General features: G+C 34.2%; 1 protein-coding gene across 4 annotated transcripts in view; it reads right to left on the bottom strand.

The window, feature by feature from the left end:
* The window catches only part of LOC127840079 (choline transporter-like protein 2), a 78,805-nt gene that overhangs the window by 44,467 nt on the left and 14,247 nt on the right, over positions 1–20,091 (bottom strand). For 3 of the 4 annotated variants that reach the window (XM_052368474.1, XM_052368475.1, XM_052368472.1), the window contains exons 2-4: positions 1,415–1,463; positions 664–737; positions 250–328 (exon numbers count right to left, since the gene is read on the bottom strand). In XM_052368474.1, coding sequence (XP_052224434.1) covers positions 250–328; positions 664–737; positions 1,415–1,463 — 202 coding nt within the window. Of the gene's footprint in view, positions 1–249; positions 329–663; positions 738–1,414; positions 1,464–7,567; positions 7,841–20,091 lie in introns of those variants that run through there. The other variant, XM_052368473.1, reaches the window with a different exon arrangement.

Here is a 20,091-nt window from a genome sequence, read left to right as displayed (position 1 = left end):
GGGTTTAATAAAGGATCTGAAATGGGTTTTATGAAGGATCTGATTATAGGTTAAATAAAGGATCTGAAATGGGTTTAATAAAGGTATCTGATAATGGGTTTAATTAAGAATCTGAAATGTCTTTAATGAATGATCTGATAATGGATTTAATGACAGAAACAACTATATGTCTGTTTATCAATATTCAAATAGATGGGAACATAACAAGAGGATCTGAAAAGCAAATAACAGGCAAAATAATATACTTACTTCTGATTCCCATAACCACACAGTTCTTTGTTTGAATTCATTGGATATAGGAGTAGTCGAGGATTGCCGTAGGAGAATGCTAAAACACAGAACAGGAAAATCCATTGTTTGCTGTTTTCACATCAAATGCAGTACCAATTCAATGTCACAGTGGTGTAATTAATATTGCTATGGTGTTGAATCTGCTTGTATTGTAAAAGTAATAGGTTTGATCCCTAAATCAAGGTTCAATTAAACAGTCTTTCCAATAACACTTAGCATTGGTTCTTTCAAGGAAATGGAATGTCTCTATAAGCATGTGCCTGTTAAGGCATACATCCCAAATTGTTGTAAAGGTTCCAAGGTTCGAAAAAGTATCTACATTTTAAACTTCTAAAATATCGTCACATTTTAATCATTTTTCTAAAAACTCACCAAAGTATCCAACAACTGCCATCCCCGCCACAAAAACCACAAATATAAGGCAGCATATGATGTCTGTACATGACCTGTAATAAAAAATTAATCCAATCAAAAACCATTTAACTTGTCAAGGCAACTCTCATGTCAAAGTACTTGCACTGTAGATATACATGTGAACATATCCATGTGTACATAATATTATAATCATGTGAACATATACATGTGTACATAATTATACATTTGCACATATATATGTGTGTAAATATATGAGAGTATTTTGAAGTTTTATGAGGTTTTTCTACCCATATTAAGTTATTTGAAAGCATATAAGTGTGTCCCAGAAATCCTAGATAATTTACTCATTACCAGGCTCACCAACATTCAGATCAATGTATAGTAATACCTGCTCTTCTCAACTATTTGTTAAGTTTGGAATTTGGGGGCAAAAATACAGGAGTAAATTTTACGGGAAACAGTTGATTTAATTGCCAATTAAAATCAATGACTGGTTGGTGTTAGGTTACTAGCTTCTTGTTGCCATATTGATTATTATCAAACTTGAATATAGGAAATGCCAACAAATACTATAATTTTTATTTAAAAAAAAAGAAAACATGTAAGATGAGTACATGTATAAGGTGAGCATGCATTAAGTCAATATTAAGTCAAGTATCTTTGATTGATTCATTCATTCAAATCTATGGTTAAGTGTTGAGGATAATATTAATTAACATGTAATAAATGTCTCAAATATGTCACTTACCGGTTGCTGATGGGACCTTTAAATTTTGGATCATGCTGCAAAGGCTTTCCTGAAAAGAGAAAGACCCACAAATTATTCTGCGGTGGAAAATCTTACATAAGCTATATAACTTTGTTGTTGAATTACAACAAACACATTTTGTTACACATTCCTACAGGACAAGAGGTCCATGATGGCTCTAAAGCGATCACCTGACCTCAAGGTAAAATAATTGTTAGAGACTTGACCTTGGGACCTAGATTTTGACCTTAAGTTACCCAGATTCAATCTTTGACCTTGGGACCTTTTTTTTACCTAAAGTGACCCAGATTCAATCTTAACCAAGATATTTTCCAAATTAATATTCTGAACATGTATCATTATAAGCCATAAATGTTTTCTATAGAGTGGTAACTAGGTTTTTGTAGAATTTGCAGCTAAAGAAGAAACAATATTTTTCAAAGATTTAACCTGGTGACCTTGTTTGAGAACATACTTGTCTTAGATTTTAACACAGCCAAACTAATGTCAAGATAAACATTATGTTTTAAAGGGATCTTTTCACAGTTTGATAAATTGACAAAATTGGAAAAAGTTGTTTCAGATTCGCAAATTTTCAGTATAGTTATGATATTTGTGAGTATTACTGAACATTTGCCATGGTCTAATATAGCCATTATATGCATCTTTTGACGAAAAAAACCCCTAAAAATTATAAAGCGTTGCAACGTAAAATGATTAAATACTTTGGAGAGTTCTGTTGTTGTCATTTACATTTGTGGAACTACGAAGATTTCTTATATAACGTAAACAATACGCTTCTTATGTAAGCTTGGCAGGATATCTCAGTTGGTTTATGCCTTTTTACTTCAGAATTCTGGGGGTCACTGGTTTGATCCCTGCTGCGAGCTACTTTTTTTTTCCTTTTTTAAATTTTATTTTTGATTTTTTACTGCAGCTTTTAAAATTTAATGTTTATATTTATCAATATAAAGCATTCAATGACAAACTTCAAAACATGCCAAAATCTGTGAAAAGGCCACTTTAATCAAGAATGGTAACAAGGTTTTTCTAAGATTTGTTGACCTAGTTATTATAAGCATATGACCAAGACTCACACTCAGCCAAAATACTGTCCCTATATGACCTTGGCCTTGAAGGATGACCTTGACCTTTCACCACTCAAAATGTGCAGCTCCATGATATACACATGCATGTCAAATATTAAGTTGCTAGCTTCAATATTGCAAAAGTGACATTAAATGAGCGATTTTGACCCATATATTTGACCATGAAGGATAACCTTGACATTTAATGTGCAGCTCTATGAGATACACATGCATGCCAAATATCAAGTTGCTATCTTCAATATTGCAAAAGTTATTGGAAATGTTAAAGTTGGCGCAAACCAACAGACCAACCAACCAACAGACAGGGCAAAAACAATATGTCCCCCACTTATAGTGGTGGGTGACATAAAAAGGAAAAAGTTTTTTTTTTCTTAGTTTTGACTTTGTGACCTAGATTTTTTACACATGTGACCCAGATTCAAACTTAGCCTTGAACTTATAGCCTCAAGATAAGTATTCTGTCAAATAACCATCAAGCCTCAACATAAGTATTCTGTCAAATAACCATCAAGCCTCAACATAAGTATTCTGTCAAATAATCATCAAGCCTCAACATAAATATTCTGTCAAATAATCATCAAGATTTGAAGAATAATTTTGCCTCTAAAGGGTTCAAAGTTGACAACACAAGATGATGAGGTGAGCTAAAACCTGTAACAATATTATATTGTTTAATTTGATGCATTTGATCACTGTACCTGTACTTCGGTGGGGTTTTCAATTTATTAAATATTTTACAAAATTCAAATGAAACAAGAGACGCGTTTGTCAGAAACACATTGCCCCCTACTGCGCCGCTTTGAAGCCATTTATTTGACCTTTGACCTTGAAGGATGACCTTGACCTTTCACCACTCAAAATAAGCAGCTTCATGAGAGACAAAATACTTTTTTCTGTCTCTTATTTCCCTCATTTGTCTAATTATTTACAGTAACCAGAATATATCTTGTAACCAAATATTTTTGGAATATGTCCAAACCCAACAGACTGCAATCTGTGTGGTATCAGCTGTAGTGATAGGAATGAGTGCAATGCTGTTGTAACTGATATGGAAATATTAACCAGATCCACCAGTTTAATGCTAAACTATCAATATTAATCGCTGAGTGCAAAACAATTGCATATGCTTAAGGTTATTATATTAGCTACAGAAGTTTCACACTGAACTATCAATATGTTCATGTCCCAACCCTGTAAACTATCTGAGCTAATATTGATTCTAAAGTTTTCCCTCTTTTAATTATGTGCCAGGGAATAAACAATGTTATCAGTTTATGATGCTATTAGAGAGATTTAAGTGTGGGTTTATGACTGTACATAAAACATATCTACATTAATACAACTGTCATCAAACAGAAATTATGGCTTGTTGTTTTAAATGTCACAATGTCACCTACAATACACATCTCCCAAGGAATCATGTCTTCAAGTTAATTGCTTATCAATAATTTGTGTTACATTCATAATTTTTTTGTAAATGCAATGATCTATAAAATAAAACAATTATAAATAAAGTAAATATCAAAGTCCAAAGTATCTGAAAGGTAAAGCTATTGTATTAGATTATTTCTGTCGCTTCTTGCTTCAAATGAATATATGTAGCAATATATACAATACACATAAAGAGGCCATACCAATATATCTTATGCTAAAACGTTGTTAATAATTTCAAGCATGAAAAGAATTTTCAAAATTTTCATTTAATGACTGTTAAATAAATATATGTATTTTTTTAGATGATGTGATCATTTAATGCCAAAATTCCATGTTGACCTTGAACTCTGACCGCTTGACCTCAAAATACTTTCCAGAAATTTCTAAAAAATAATCATAATACTGATATGGTTGAATGCACATCAAAGTGTTCCCTTGATCTACATGTATAAGGATAGAGGTCCATCGACATTTTGTGTAGAAAGAATGTTATTCCACAGGCCCCGGTGACATTGACCTCAAAAATCAAGGCGTGTATAGAAAGTAACTTCTAACGGTTGGTTGCCCAGATGGGAAATCATATGTAGTCTGTGAGTGTCATAGCTAAAAATCTAGGAACCAAAGAGTTAATATCATTGGCATAAAATACTAGCTTAAACAAGAGATGTGTTTGTCAGAAATACAATGCCCCTTAACTGCGCCACTTTGAAGCCATATATTTGACTTTTGACCTTGAAGGATGACCTTGACCTTTCACCACTCAAAATGTGAAGCTCCATGAGACACATGCATGCCAAATATCAAGTTGCTATCTTCAATATTGCAAAAAATATGGCTAATGTTAAAGTTTTCGGACGGACGCACAGACTGACAGACAGATGGACTGACTGACAGTTTCACTGCTATATGCCACCCTACCAGGAGCATAAAAAAATGAGTTTTTATTAGCCTACTTCTTTCATAATTAATGCTATATGGTTGAGCTAATATCCAATACAGGGGGATTTATGATAAATTGTGTTAGATCGTTTTTTTCCAGCATTCTAAGAAAAAAAAATTGCCCAATAAGACTTCTGATTTTTGGAAATTGACATTCCCGGAATAAATTCTACTCACCTGGGCCAACGGGCAACCTCTAATTTCTATCCCTGGATATCCAGCAAATATAATTTATAAAATATTTATGCAAAAGTAACAGACAACAGTATACCATTAACAAGATCAGACAGAATTCTGCAAAACAAAGACACTCTTGGGTATTTTGCTAATTAAATTGATATCTAGGGCTCCAATGACTGACAGCTACCAAAATATAGCCGAGTAAATAGAGCATTTAGGCATAGAACACACAGAACAAATGTCATGCTTTCCCTCGGCAATTCTTCTATGATTGCGAATATATATTACGCACTGCAATGAGAAAATTAATATATGAGGCACGCTCTGTATAAACTGGACTTATTGCATTATACAGATTTTTTTATCTGATTTTGGGGAAAGGGCCTAGCCTTTTATAAGGAGAAAAAGTCGCGCGAAACACCGGATTTGGGGGAAAATAAGGAAATTCCTAAATAATCAATTTAACATATTTTACTGTTTTATAACACATTCAATGCAAGAGATAATTTACTTATGCAAAAAAAAAATTCTATTATCTACACTGGATCAGGTTAACTTATATAATTAAAGTTTTTTTTTCTTAGATATCATAATGTGTTGGGGAAAATCTCTGTAAGAGGGGAAAAATTTGTCTAGGGGAAAGGGCCGAAATTGGGCGGGTCTCAAAGAAGGATAAAAAACTGGCATACGTGTAAAGTCGCCCCAGATAAGCCTATGCAGTCCGTGCAGGCTAAACTGGGAATTTGGGACGAAACTTTCCGCATTTATGAAATTTTTTGTTTAAAGGAAGTCTTTTCTTAACGAAAATCCAGTCTTCGGGAAAAGTGATGTTCCTGATTAGCCTAAATTGTTGACTGCAAAAGCTAATCTGTGACAAAATTGTATGCATCTGCATTAACCCTTCCCCACTCAGAAGCAAAGTGAAAATGGCTATGTGCAAACAGCATAAAACCAGATCAGCCTGCGAGTTACTCGCAGTCTGTTCAGGTTTTGTGCTGTTTGCTGCTCACAATGAGTATCTAGGGGGTTGAAAATGAAGCCTTTATAACTTGAGTTTAGTAAGAAAGGTCTTAAATCATATTTAGCTTTCTAACGGACTTCAAATACGTCAAAATACGTATTTAAGTGGTAAAGCGTTAAGCTGGGTTTTCCCAGTGCTTGACTCATATTAACAAAATACGAGAACTATGGTTGCACAAAAGGCTCACCTGGAAACAGGCAAATGTTAAAGTGACATATCCACAGTATTTCCCCAAAATATGGAAATGTATTAAAACGACCTTTAAGCTAAACCTCCATAAAAATCAACGAATACCAAATTGACAGTATTTTTGTACCATACTTTGTATTCTTAAATTTATATTTTATGTTTCCATGGCAACCCCACATCAGTCTGCGAAATAAGCGCACGCCCGGTGGCCTGGGCGTGTAAATTATAGGTCGGGCCTATTGAAATTGCCATATCGTACACGGTAGAGATTCGGTGTATTAATATTGTTTACATTTTTAAGTGTGATAAACGCCATTATTTTGTGAGTACTTCCTGAAGATTTCCGACAGAACTTCGTTCAACTTCGCCTAAAATACGAGATTTAAATGCGTTCCGATTGGTCCATAAATTCAACGGTCATTTTCGAGTTGTAACCAAGGCCACGTGGTGAACAATTTAAACTGGTTATTTACTATTGGCATACGTCATGCTGATGTGTTTACTGCTGAAGGAAACCAATCGACGTACGCGGCTTGCATTTCTGGAATAAACATCGTTTTACTTTTTAACCTTGTGTGTGTGTTTATTTCCAAAGTTGTAAGTCCCTACGCGCATAAGGCTGCATAATGCTTAAATACGTAGCAAAAGCGAAGCCTGGCAAGAAACTGCCCACTACTGATCGTAAGTCAACAAATGACTATGAAAAATCACGGAAACGTGAATTTCAAGAAAAGTGGTTAAAAATCAGTGATGAAGGAGAAGCTACTTCTGTAAGACAGAGTTTAATAAGCTTTGCTTAAAAACACAGCATAAAAAAATGTCAACATGTATGATAAAAGTATGCCATCTTATGATCTATGCCTTCACTTGTCAAGAAAACTTCTGGAAAATAAATATCAGGTTGCTTGTTTTACAGGATATGGTTTCTGACAAAGAGGATCTCCAGGATGGCAGTGATTATGAGATGAACGAAGAAGTTGTTTATCACATGTTAAGGACTTATGATTAATAAAGGACATTGAATTACCTTGACTTGTTATATTGTGTTGCAATTGTTTTTGCAATAGGCTTCACAGTTAACATACCCTGGATATAATTTTACTTTTTAATAGATTATCTCCTATTGAAAGATGAAACCCTTTAGCAGGGTGTATATTTTAACAAATTTACTTTGGGCTAGTAATTTTGCTGCCGGGCTACTTAATTCAGTCTTCACCATTCAAGTTGCCCGAATGGCTAGTGGATAAAATGAACTATCGTGAAGACTGCCACATAACTCACCATTTCCTCCGTCAGTAAAGTCATTGATTTCTTGCATCTCCATATCTTCGCCAGAACGATACTTTTCGCCTTTGTCTGCCATTGTTTGTTTCTATACACTTCCATACACAATATACCACAATTCACTTCTTTGTCAACAACTTGTCACACTTTCAGTAATGATATTAGTTTATTATCTATATACATCTATATAATTGTAACAATCCATGATTCTTTGGCAATTCTTCAACTCACAAACAGATAACGATTTTTTCAATGATCTTATCTTTCCAGATTTATTTTTACATTGTAATATTCCAGATAAGAAAGCTCAATACTGCAAACCAGTATGTTATCCCCTAATGCTGCTATATTTATACCACATAGGAATCAAAGCATTACATGCAATCATTGATAATTATATGCAAATCCCCCAGGACAATGGTCATGAAATTTCTTAATGAAATCTTTTGTTAATGTCACAGAACAGTTAAACTCCTGACACTTAAAACAAAATTATTGCTAAATTTGTATAACAAACTAAACACATAAATGAAAATTCAGCTCTGATCATACCATAAAAAAGTATTATGACTGTCACTGTTGTGCCTGAATTATGCATGACATTGTCTGACTTTTGTGTCTGATGACATTGGCCACTGAGTTTTAAGAACTGGTTGCTCAAAAATGTGAAGTTCCAGGTTATAATAGTACCTCATTCACAAGTGCAATAACTGTGAAATTATGAAAGCAGGCATTATGCTCTGCACTTCCAATCATGGAGATCTATCTTCCTATGTAATGTTAAGCTTGTACCTTATATAGTTTGCCAGATCTGCCTTATTTAAAATTTAATTAACAAAGGGCAATCACTCTAAAAATATGTAAGCAAGAATTGTGGTTCTTTTGCACTGAGCATCCCCTTAAGGAGATCAAACTACTTGTTAATTGTCAAGTTGACACCTGCTGCAAGTTTTCAAGACAGCCTCCATACAAAACTTTAATTTAAAAAAAAACAAAGGGAAAAAGCTCTAATATGAAATCTGACCACCTATGAATGTTCATGTCTACAAATCCACTTCAGAGAACAATTATAGTGTATGTTGTTGTTTGTCAATTTGTGAATGCCAGATGAATTATATGTGTATGCATTATTTAATAATTCATGACTAAAAAAAAATGTCCTATAATCCTTAGACTAATGAAAACATTAATATACCAGATTATTTTAATAAAAATTATACCAGAACATATTTCCTCGCAGAGAATAATCAACACATTTAGGGACACATTTAGCCTCTAATTTTATAAAAAGAATAGCATAATTATATTCTTATTAATTCCTACAATATTCAAGCCTAAACACAAAACTTGTATGCACACTAAACCCAGAGTCCTTATCAAAGCTGGCTAATTATTCTCTTCCTGGATGGCATTTTCAACAATGGCAGTGTAGGATTACTTTATTTATCAATGTAGGCTGCCATATATTATGTACCATATACAACCCATTCCTCTTACACTGTCCTGTTTATATGGATAAGTATGGCAACAGGGAAGTGATAAACAAATCTGTTATCAGTTCGATCCAGCATCCCTTTAATGGCCATTACCATTTTAACACTAATGTATTGTTTTCATTTACTTTCTAAATTGTATCCCTTAACCCTTTCAGTGCTGGAACCGAATTTTGAAGGCCTTTGCAAACAGTTTGGATCCAGATGAGACGCCACAAAACATGGCGTCTTATTAGGATCCAAACTGTTTGCTATTCTGATAGTATTCTTTTAAAGAAATCGAAGAAAATGCTAATTTTAGAAATTCAGCAGAAGACATTTTAGCAGACGACAAATTTCCCAGCATGCAAAGGGTTAAAGACCCTGTCTAAAAATATGCCTAATGGGGACATTATCAGAATTAAAATCTGAAATTAAAGAAACTAATCGTCTTAAATAGTGTCAAATTAAGGGATATTATTTATAAGGAAGACAATGACGTTTAGAATTGCATATTATAGATATTAGAATCAGAATACAGAAATTAAACGGACTAATTGCTTAGGAAAGATAACCATAAAATCGGCATTTTTTATCAGAAATACTTTGAAATTGATAATGGCCTATACAAAGGGTTATGCTAACCTAGGGGATGAAAGGGTGACACATTGTTTCAAATATTGTTTTTTCATATCAATGACATTTCTGTAACAAAAGCAATAATTCAGAGTATGCATCGGACTGGTCAGAAGAAAGTGTTGTTAAATTATCTTTGACGTGGTTTTTGCAGTAGCGATAATGTATTATCTAATATTATAATGGGAACTTGCATTTCCACTTTTTCAGACACTTGACAAACTCAGGAACTAGTTAGGAAATTTTAAAGTATGCTAAAATCAAAACAGATCAACAGGATTCTTATGATGCATATTGTATGACTTTGCATAACCATTGAAAAATATGATTTTTATCAGGACATGGGTTTACAGTTGCAGGATATACTTAGCTATAATATCATATGCAATATCATGTAACCAAGTTTATAATGCCTTAGCGTCTAGAAAAAAGGCCTTGGCAAACAGCCTAGACCCAGATGAGACGCTGCATGATGCAGCGTCTAATCAGGGTCCGGCTGTTTGCTTAAAGAAATTTCCGAAAGAAATATTCTAAATATAACAAGGGCTGTTTGTAAAACATGCATGCTTCCCATATGGGCTGTCCGTTGTAGTGGCAGCCATTGTGTGAATACCATTTTTGTCACTGTGACCGTGACCTTTGACCTAGTGACCTGAAAATCAATAGGGGTCATCTGCGGGTCACGATCAATGTACCTATGAAGTTTCATGTTCCTAGGCAAAAGCGTTCTTGAGTTATCATCCGAAAATCATTTTACTATTTCGGATCACCGTGACCTTGACCTTTGACCTTGTGACCTCAAAATCAATAGGGGTCATCTGCAAGTCATGATCAATCTACCTATGAAGTTTCATGATCCTAGGCGTATGCGTTCTTGAGTTATCATCCGAAAACCATTTTACTATTTCGGGTCACCATGACCTTGACCTTTGACCTAGTGACCTCAAAATCAATAGGGGTCATCTGCGAGTCATGATCAATCTACCCATGAAGTTTCATGATCCTAGGCGTATGCGTTCTGGAGTTATCATCCGAAAACCATTTTACTATTTCGGGTCACCGTGACCTTGACCTTTGACCTAGTGACCTCAAAATCAATAGGGGTCATCTGTGAGTCATGATCAATCTACCCATGAAGTTTCATGATCCTAGGCGTATGCGTTCTTGAGTTATCATCCGGAAACCATTTTACTATTTCGGGTCACTGTGACCTTGACCTTTGACCTAGTGACCTCAAAATCAATAGGGGTCATCTGCAAGTCATGATCAATCTACCCATGAAGTTTCATGATCCTAGGCGTATGCGTTCTTGAGTTATCATTCAAAAACCATTTTACTATTTCTGGTCACCGTGACCTTGACCTTTGACCTAGTGACCTCAAAATCAATAGGGGTCATCTGCGAGTCATGATCAATGTACCTATGAAGTTTCATGATCCTAGGCCCAAGCGTTCTTGAGTTATTGTCTGACAACCACCTGGTGGACGGACCGACCGACAGACCGACCGACCGACAGACCGACCGACAGACCGACATGAGCAAAGCAATATACCCCCTCTTCTTCTAAGGGGGGCATAAAAATAAATATACTAGACATCCCTAATTTTGGAAAAAAAATGATCCAATTTAGAAGGATGGGAGAGTCCACTAGGCATAAATGGGTTAAGTCTATGACCCTTTCAATTCAGACTTGCATCCATAATTTTAGGGTGTTCCTTCAAATGCCAATCTAATCAACACAACATGCTTGAATCATTAAATTTTAATTGATTTAAGTTTCCTATCTCAGTGCAGGTGATAAGCACATGGCCATTTATCTTGAGGGAAACACATTGTTTGGGCAGGGCAGTTATTCTGCTCAGAGATAAGGTATCGATTTTTTACAAACTGGAACAGAAAAAAAACAAACACATTTCTGCTATGTCGCTCATCTGATTGTTTAAAATTAAAATTGAGCCTTAGTAGCTAAATGCCCTTGTTGCACTAGAATGGCATCCTTAAAGAAGTGTTGTTTTGTTCCCACCATTTTGGGAATGGGGCTGCATGAGGACCCTTTGCATGTGGAAAAATAATGTATCATATGGAATGAAATTGGGAAATAAAGATGATTAAATTTCTTTACAAAAAGTATAAAATTGATATTTACATGTTTGAATTTTTTTATACATATTTAGTTAATAAGATAAACCCATAGAGCTTGACAGAAAGAAGAACTTATATTTCAAATTATAAAAACAAGAGGGCCATGATGGTCGCCCGGAAGTTCTTACCTACATGTACAATTGAGGAAGATTGACCTGTTGACATAGTGTTTGACCCCACTTGACCCCACTTGACCCAGATTCAAACATCTCCTTGATATTGTCATGATAAACCTTCTGACATCTTGACCATGTTGTATCAAGAGTGAGTCATAAATGTGGCTTTAAGACTGGTACAATGAGTTTCCTAAGATTTTAACTGGTGACGAACGTTTAAGACCAACGTGACCCACATTGGAGCTTGGCCAAGTTGTGGTCAACATCAACATTTTTGGCCACAAGTTTTGTTCTAAGATTTAACATGGTGACCTCGTTTTGTGACGCAAGTAACCAAGATTCCATATTGACCTAGATATTGTCAAACATTCTAAGTTTAATCAAGATTGAGTCATAAAGTGGCCCTTATAAGTGGTAACAAGGTTTTTTGTCTAAGAGATTTTACAAAGCGACCTAGCTTTTGGAGGTCATTGTCCCAAATTCACACAATGCAAATTGTCATGATTGATGTTCTTCCTAGGTTTCATCAAGATTGAGTCATAAATATGGCTTCTAGAGTGGCAACAAGGTTTTTCTCAAATTTGACCTGGTGGCCTAGCTAGCCTAGCCTAGTGATCCAGATGCAAACTCAGCCTAGATACTGTAAAAATATACATTCTGACCATCAAGATTAAATGAACAATATTATGGTCCCTAGTGTGTTAACAAGCTTAAAGTTGACAAAGAACTGCACAAAACACATTACATACAAAGATACAATGCACAACACTGGATACAGAACATAGGGTAACAACAATATCTCACCATTTTGTGCTCAGGTGAGCTTAAAACAAGAGATGTGTTTGTCGGAAACACAATGCCCCCTACTGCGCCGCTTTGAAATAAAAAAATATTTTGATTATATCCCTTTAAAAATTATTACTTCCCTTGTGAAAATGATCTGTACCTGCAAAATGATATAAAATAGAAATTATCTCCCTTTAAAGCTTGTTACATCCCTTAGATTTTGTTTTTTGACCTTTGACATTGAAGGATGAACTTGAACTTGACGTTTCACCACTCAAAATGTGCAGCTCCATGAGATACACATGCATGCCAAATATTAAGTTGCTATCTTCAATATTGCAAAATTTGACATTTGACCTTGAAGGATGAACTTGACCTTGACCTTTCACCACTCAAAATGTGCAGCTCCATGAGATACAGATGCATGCAAATATCAAGTTGCTATCTTCAATATTGCAAACTTTGGCCTTTGACCTTATAGATGAACTTGACCTTGACCTTTCACCACTCAAATGTGTGCAACTCCATGAGATACACACGCATGCAAAATATCAAATTGCTATCTTCAATATTTATAAAGTGATGGCCAATGTTGAAGTTTTTGGACGGACAGATGCCATATATTTGAAATTTGACCTTGAAGGATGACCTTTACCTTCACCTTTCAAAATGTGCAGCTCCATGAGATACACACGCATGACAAATATCAAGTTGCTATCCTCAATATTTAAAAAGTTATGGCCAATGGTAAAGTTTTTGGACGGACGGACAGATGACATATATTTGACATTTGACCTTGAAGGATGACCTTGACCTTTCACCACTCAAAATGTTAAGCTCCAAGAGATACACATGCATGCCAAATATCAAGTTGCAATCTTCAATATTTAAAAAGTTATGGCAAATGTTAAAGTTTTCAGACAGACGGAATATTTGACATTTGACCTTAAAAAATGACCCTGACCTTCACCTTTCACCACTCAAAATGTTCAGCTCCAGGAGATACACATGCATGCCAAATATCAAGTAGCTATCTTCAATATTTAAAAAGTTATGGCCAATAGTAAAGTTATCGGACGGACGGAATATTCGACATTTGTCCTTGAAGGAAGACCTTGACCTTCACCACTCAAAATGTTGAGCTCCAGGAGATACACATGCTTGCCAAATATCAAATTGCTATCTTTAATAGTGAAAAAGTTATGGCCAATGTTAAAGTTTTTTGGACGGAAGGACAGATGCCATATATTAGACATTTGACCTTTAAGGATGACCTTCACCTTCACCTTTCACCACTCAAAATGTGCAGCTCCATGAGATGCACATGCATGCCAAATATCAAAATGCTATGTTAAATATTAAAAAAGTTATGACCATTAAAGTTTTCAGACGGACGGACAGACTTACATACTGACGGACAGTTAAACTGCTATATGCCACCCTACTAGGGGCATAAAAATGATAATTTTACACAGATATCAGGACTTTTCTTATACTTTTTCAAACTCAGAAATCACCAATATTCCCATAAGAATGATATTTAAATTCTGTAAAGAAAATCCTTTCTTGTTACTGAGTAAATACATGTAGTCTATCGATCACCACTACATCACCACAGCAGTCTCCTGGCATGTCTTCGAAAAAAAAATTGTTGACCTAACATCTCTATGCCCTTTTAACCCATAATTCCCCCATAGAAATGTCTTATCCCCACTATCCATTCAATGATAAATACATATAAACCCCACCAAATTGATTACCTGATACACATGACTTTTCCCATCCTAATTGACAACACTGAGCCAAAAAAACAACAGAGACTGAGACTTAATATAATAATAATTCACCAACAAAGTGTTACACAATTTCAGTCATTTTCTTTATTTCACACACAATCGTGCAATAATTATAATAAAACTCCATAAATCCCGCATTAAATGGCACTTATTAACATTATTATTACAATCTATATGTGAACATAATCATAGAATAATTATCTCCTTTTAATCAGCAATTTGTACTATTGTCCGCAATTTATAGTAATGTCTATGATATCATTTTCTACATACTTGAAACGTCTTTGCTGACTGTTAACGGTTATGGTTCGCTGTAAAACTGTAATTAACTCGTTTACTGAGGCCACGTAATGACTGCATGCAAATATTGCTTGCCTCATACTATGGAGTGCATTGATTAAGGCATTACATCATTTACTATACTCATGTACACGTACTGGATTGTTTACAAACAGTTCAGAATGACTGACCTGCCTATAACACCTTTAAAAAATGAAACATAATACAAAACAAGATGTTCTTGTATAACAACATGATATTATGTGCATGATCACCAATTTTGATCATTCGATATTACGTGAATGTTCCAAGAAAAAATGACACATAAAATAAAAGTTGCAATGACATTTTTCTAGAAAAACTGCCAGATTAAATTTTTTTAATTTTCTTTGGTAAAATAATTACGTAATGAAAAATAAAGAAAATCACTGCCAGATTATCACTTAAAAATTTCTTCAACATAAAAAATATTTATAATTTTGAAGTTATATAAAACAAATAAAGATAAGTGATTCACAATGCCGCAATCTGAAATACATATGGTCCGTGCTCTGTTAATTAAAAGGGGGTTTAATGCATGTGCATAAAGTGTCGTCCCAGATAAGCCTGTGCAGTCCACTCAGGCATAAATCAGGAACGACACTTTCCGCTGTAATGATATTTTCTGTTTAAGGAAAGTATCTTCTTAGCAAAAATCTTGATTAGGCAGTAAGTGTTGTCCCTTAAATTAGCCTGTGCTGACTGCACATGCTAATCTGGGACAACACTCAACGTACATGCATTATAAAAACCCATTTTTCACAGAGCAAGACCCATACTAATTATGAAGCTTCAGGAAACACAAAACAGATCCTGTAATTTCCTGTCATCCATTAATTTGCTCATATAGGTCAACCTTCATTTTAAACGACCACACACATAGCTGAAGACAATATTCAATTCTTAAATTGCTTTTAAACAAAACACACACATTCGAAACTGGTATCACTGGCCTGAACTGTTTATTTATAAGTGACTTCGTGGTGGATATCCCAAGATCAAAACAATATACCATCTATATAACAGACTGCAATTTATAACTGTGTCCCACAAAATAAACATAAGACTACAGGTAAATAATCATGCTTGGCTCAAGCAAAGTGACAATCACAGTATCTAAGCTCTGAATCCTTAATTGGTGAGGTATGGACAGAACAATTAGTAACAAAACAAAACAAGCAGAAAGCTTAAAGGTACCTGTTCACAGATTGTCAGATTGACAAATTCCAATTTTAGAATTCCTGATAACACACTGTAAATTGCTTAAATACATTTAACCAAAAAAATGCCAAGTAAAAATGGAGGAGTTCTTTAGCCTGATAGACTTAAAAAAATCCTTACAGTAGAAACTTGTATTTTTACTTTATTTGTTATGTAGAAAAATATTTATATATGATTATAGTTGAACTTTCAAGTTCCTTTGTATAAATCTGCCGTGATAAGAAATCACATTACAACCTTCAAAATACATGTAATTATACAAATAATTCTTTTACCCGTTCCATTTAATCTAACCTTCAAACAATACCAGCGCAATAATTTATCCTTTTCAAAGCATTTAATAATCAGGTATTCATATAAAACTCCGTACAATTTTAAGAACAACCAAATAGGCGTTATCCCATATTTGTATATCCCATAGCCATTATTCATCAAACAATACTGAACTGTATGTATTAACTGTTCATGATAACAAAAGCTATTTAAATTTCTTTACGTATAACTTCTAAGTACCAACATCCTGTTTGTACTATCATTTATGAGTACACACTGTATTGCTGCAACAGTAATACTCTCTCAGTTTATTTCCTGTGAAAGACGTCATATCTGATATTAACATTGAATACTTACATATACTTTATTTTTACAAACATCTAAGTTGCTTTTAAGGGGTATATCAAAGGTAGCCAAAGAGGTTAACCAGAATATTTTTGAAAAAAAGAGTTCATATTAATACAGAGAATACACCTGACTTTTGTTTAAAGGGGGCGTCCAACAGATTGGTAAATTGACAAAATTAAAAAAAGTTGTTTCAGATTCACAAATTTTCGTTTTTGTTATGATATTTTTGAGGAAATAGTCAAACTGACCATTTACCATGCTCTTAAATATCCATTATATGCATCTTTTGACGATTTGAAAACCTGAAAATTATAAAGCGTCGTGTGATGCGAAACGATTGAGTAATTTGGAAAGTTCTGTTGTTGTAGTTATATTTTTGAAAACTACAAGGATTGCTTATATAGGTAAAAAATACATCCGCTCTAAGCATGACCATGGATGGTCGAGTGGTCTAGGCGAAAGACTTTTTACTCCATGACTCCAGGGGTCAGTGGTTTGAGCCCTGTTGAGGGTTACTTAAATTTTTCCTTTTTTAAAATTGTATTCTTGTTTTTTCACTGGAGATTTTTAAATGTATCAATATAAAGCATTTAGTGACATGCTTCAACACATGACAAAAGCTGTTGGACGGCCCCTTTAATTCATTTTTTTTTAAACCTATAGTTATTTACTATTTAAACAGAAATAATCAGGGAAACTTGCATACAAAATGTTCACTGGTTGAAAATTTGATGAATATAAATGTACTGTATCACATGACCTAACTCTTAAGTGCATGCACATTATTTCAACTATATATACAGGGCTCAACATTAATGGTTGTCCTATTGCCCCTGGCAAGAAAAAGTTGGGTCCCGGCAAGTTATTTAATAATCTAGTTGTCCGCCTGGGCAAGTGCAAAAATGAACAAAGAGCATTTACAATGTAATTTAGACTTTAATTGCTGTAATCATTTTGTTAAATGTTCAAAAATAAAAAAAAGGTTTTGTGGTGTATAATTATGATCTTTAATAAAAAAAATATGAGCTTTACAGTTAATGTGATATATCATGTTTGGGCAAGTGTCTTTACGTTCAGGGCAAGTAGATTTTTTAAGTACTTGCCTGGCAGGGCAAGTTGGTTTTTAGGTTAATGTTGAGCCCTGATATAGCAAGCCTTTTTTAAGTTTTCACTGAAACATCAAAATATGTAGATGCTAATTTTAATTCTACTAAAACCTATGACATCTCCAAAATTATTGTTTTCTGTGAACAATGTTACATTTTACTTCTTTTCTTATTAATATATTAAAATTGTAAAGCAAAATATTTAGCAACTAACCAACTGTAAATTATCTAATATATACCGGGAATATGTTTAAATGCAGCCCAACAGTACCTGCTGATATGCCTCTTTAATGAATTGCTAAATTCATTGACATCATGGCCATCATGAAAGTGCGTAAATATTGACATAATGAATCATGCTTTGCCAGATGTGGACATAATTCTCAGATATCAACAATCAGTATTCAATTACTTAGAAATGCAACAGATGCAAGCTAGCATTACACATGTATTTGTGTCACATTCTGAGAAAACAGGGCATAATGCATGTGCGTAAAGTTTCGTCCCAGATTAGCATGTCCAGTCTGCAAAGGCTAATCAGGGACGACACTTTCGGCCTAAATTAGAATTTTGCTTAGAAAAGACTTCATTTAAACAAAAAATGTCATAAAAGCGGAAAAAGTCGTCCCTGATTAGCCTGTGCAGACTGCACAGGCTAATCTGGGATAACACTTTACGCACATGCATTTAGCCCAGTTTTCTCAGAACGCGGACGATTTCACAAATTCATATTAATGTCTCTCTTTAAGGAAACAGAGCTAAATGTATGTTGGTAAAGTGTTGTCCCAGATTAGCTTTTTGTTTTAGACCTCAACATTTTGTTCATCTATCATCCAGCTTTATAGATATCAGTTCAACCTTAGTAAATATATTCCTGAAAACACTTTTACTCTCAATTTTTAAGCTTTTTTTAGCAAAACAGCAATACCACAATTTTCCCAATTTTAGTCAAAACGCCGCGAATGTTCCCAATCCAAAAGGACCCGGTCTCATTCACAAAATTTTGGAAATAACACTGCCTCATTCAGATTTTTTCATAGAAAGGATATAATATTAAATGAAAAATTATTGGATGTAATGAAAAGACCTTATATATTACCCAAGACTGCCCTGGAACATACTGGTAAGTCAAACCGAGGAAACAGTAAGTTAGAATTAAATGCGACAATTTAAAGTAATAAATTAAATGAAATTATAAATATATTGCATCAAGTTTCCCTATTAAAAAAAATTATGACATTGATTTGATTTAAACCTGACAGTAGCTTTTCGCAGTTAATCAGTTTCATTTTTAAAGTGATAGAAATCACTATAGAATAAAACAAGCCCCAAGAATAAGCCCATCATACCCATTCCCATAAATTATTCAGAACCTTCTACAGGGTGTGAATTAACTCTTTCAGTGCTGGAACCGAATTTTGAAGGGCTTTGCAAACAGTTTGGATCCAGATGAGACGCCACAGAACGTGGCGTCTCATCAGGATCCAAACTGTTTGCTATTCTGATAGTATTCTTTTTAAAAAATCGAAGAAAATGCTAATTTTAGAAATTCTGCAGACGACATTTTAGCAGACGACAAATTTCCCAGCATGCAAAGGGTTAATTCCAAGTTTTTGACTCTGAACTTCCAAAATTGCAGTGCTGGAAGTATTAAAACTTCTGAATCACAACTGAATACTACAAAAATACAAATGAATACTTCCGAAATCCAACTGAACATGCACTTCCAAAATCCGACTGAATTATTCCAAAATCCAACTGATTTATTCCAAAATCCAACATGTGGATACGTGAGGCTGCATCCAAACGTTTTAATTAAAAGTACATTAATTAGTGTTAATTATCATAATCATTTTAAGACCACAGCATTATGGAAAAAAACTATATTTGAAGAAAACATGACTGCTGCAGCTTATTAAAAAGAAATGAAAATGATGTGAAATAATTTTAAACTGGCAATGATTAGGTATTATAGCCCTGGCAGATCAAAATTTGCGTTTTCAAAAGAAAATTAGAGTTCTGCATTTCACTGATTTTTTTTTACAAGTATTCCATTGAAACTATTCCCAGAAACAAACAACTTAAGAAAGCACCTGGTGCACTCATTGAGTCATAAAAGATAATCTCACCGGAATATTTATTTGTTGTTCTACATCCTAGATGATGTGTCTGCAGAACTAGAGCACATAAATGATATCTAGGTTTGCCAGGAAACAGGTTTTAAAAGTTCAAGTTGATCAGGAAATACATAATTTTAAAATGCTGCAAGTGGTTTCCTGTCATTTTTTGTCATTGTTTTTTATTTAG

Source organism: Dreissena polymorpha, chromosome 7 (assembly GCF_020536995.1).
Source record: "Dreissena polymorpha isolate Duluth1 chromosome 7, UMN_Dpol_1.0, whole genome shotgun sequence".
NCBI lineage: Eukaryota > Metazoa > Mollusca > Bivalvia > Myida > Dreissenidae > Dreissena > Dreissena polymorpha.
Note: the sequence above shows the minus strand (reverse complement) of the source record. Positions and strands in the feature narration are given on the sequence as shown.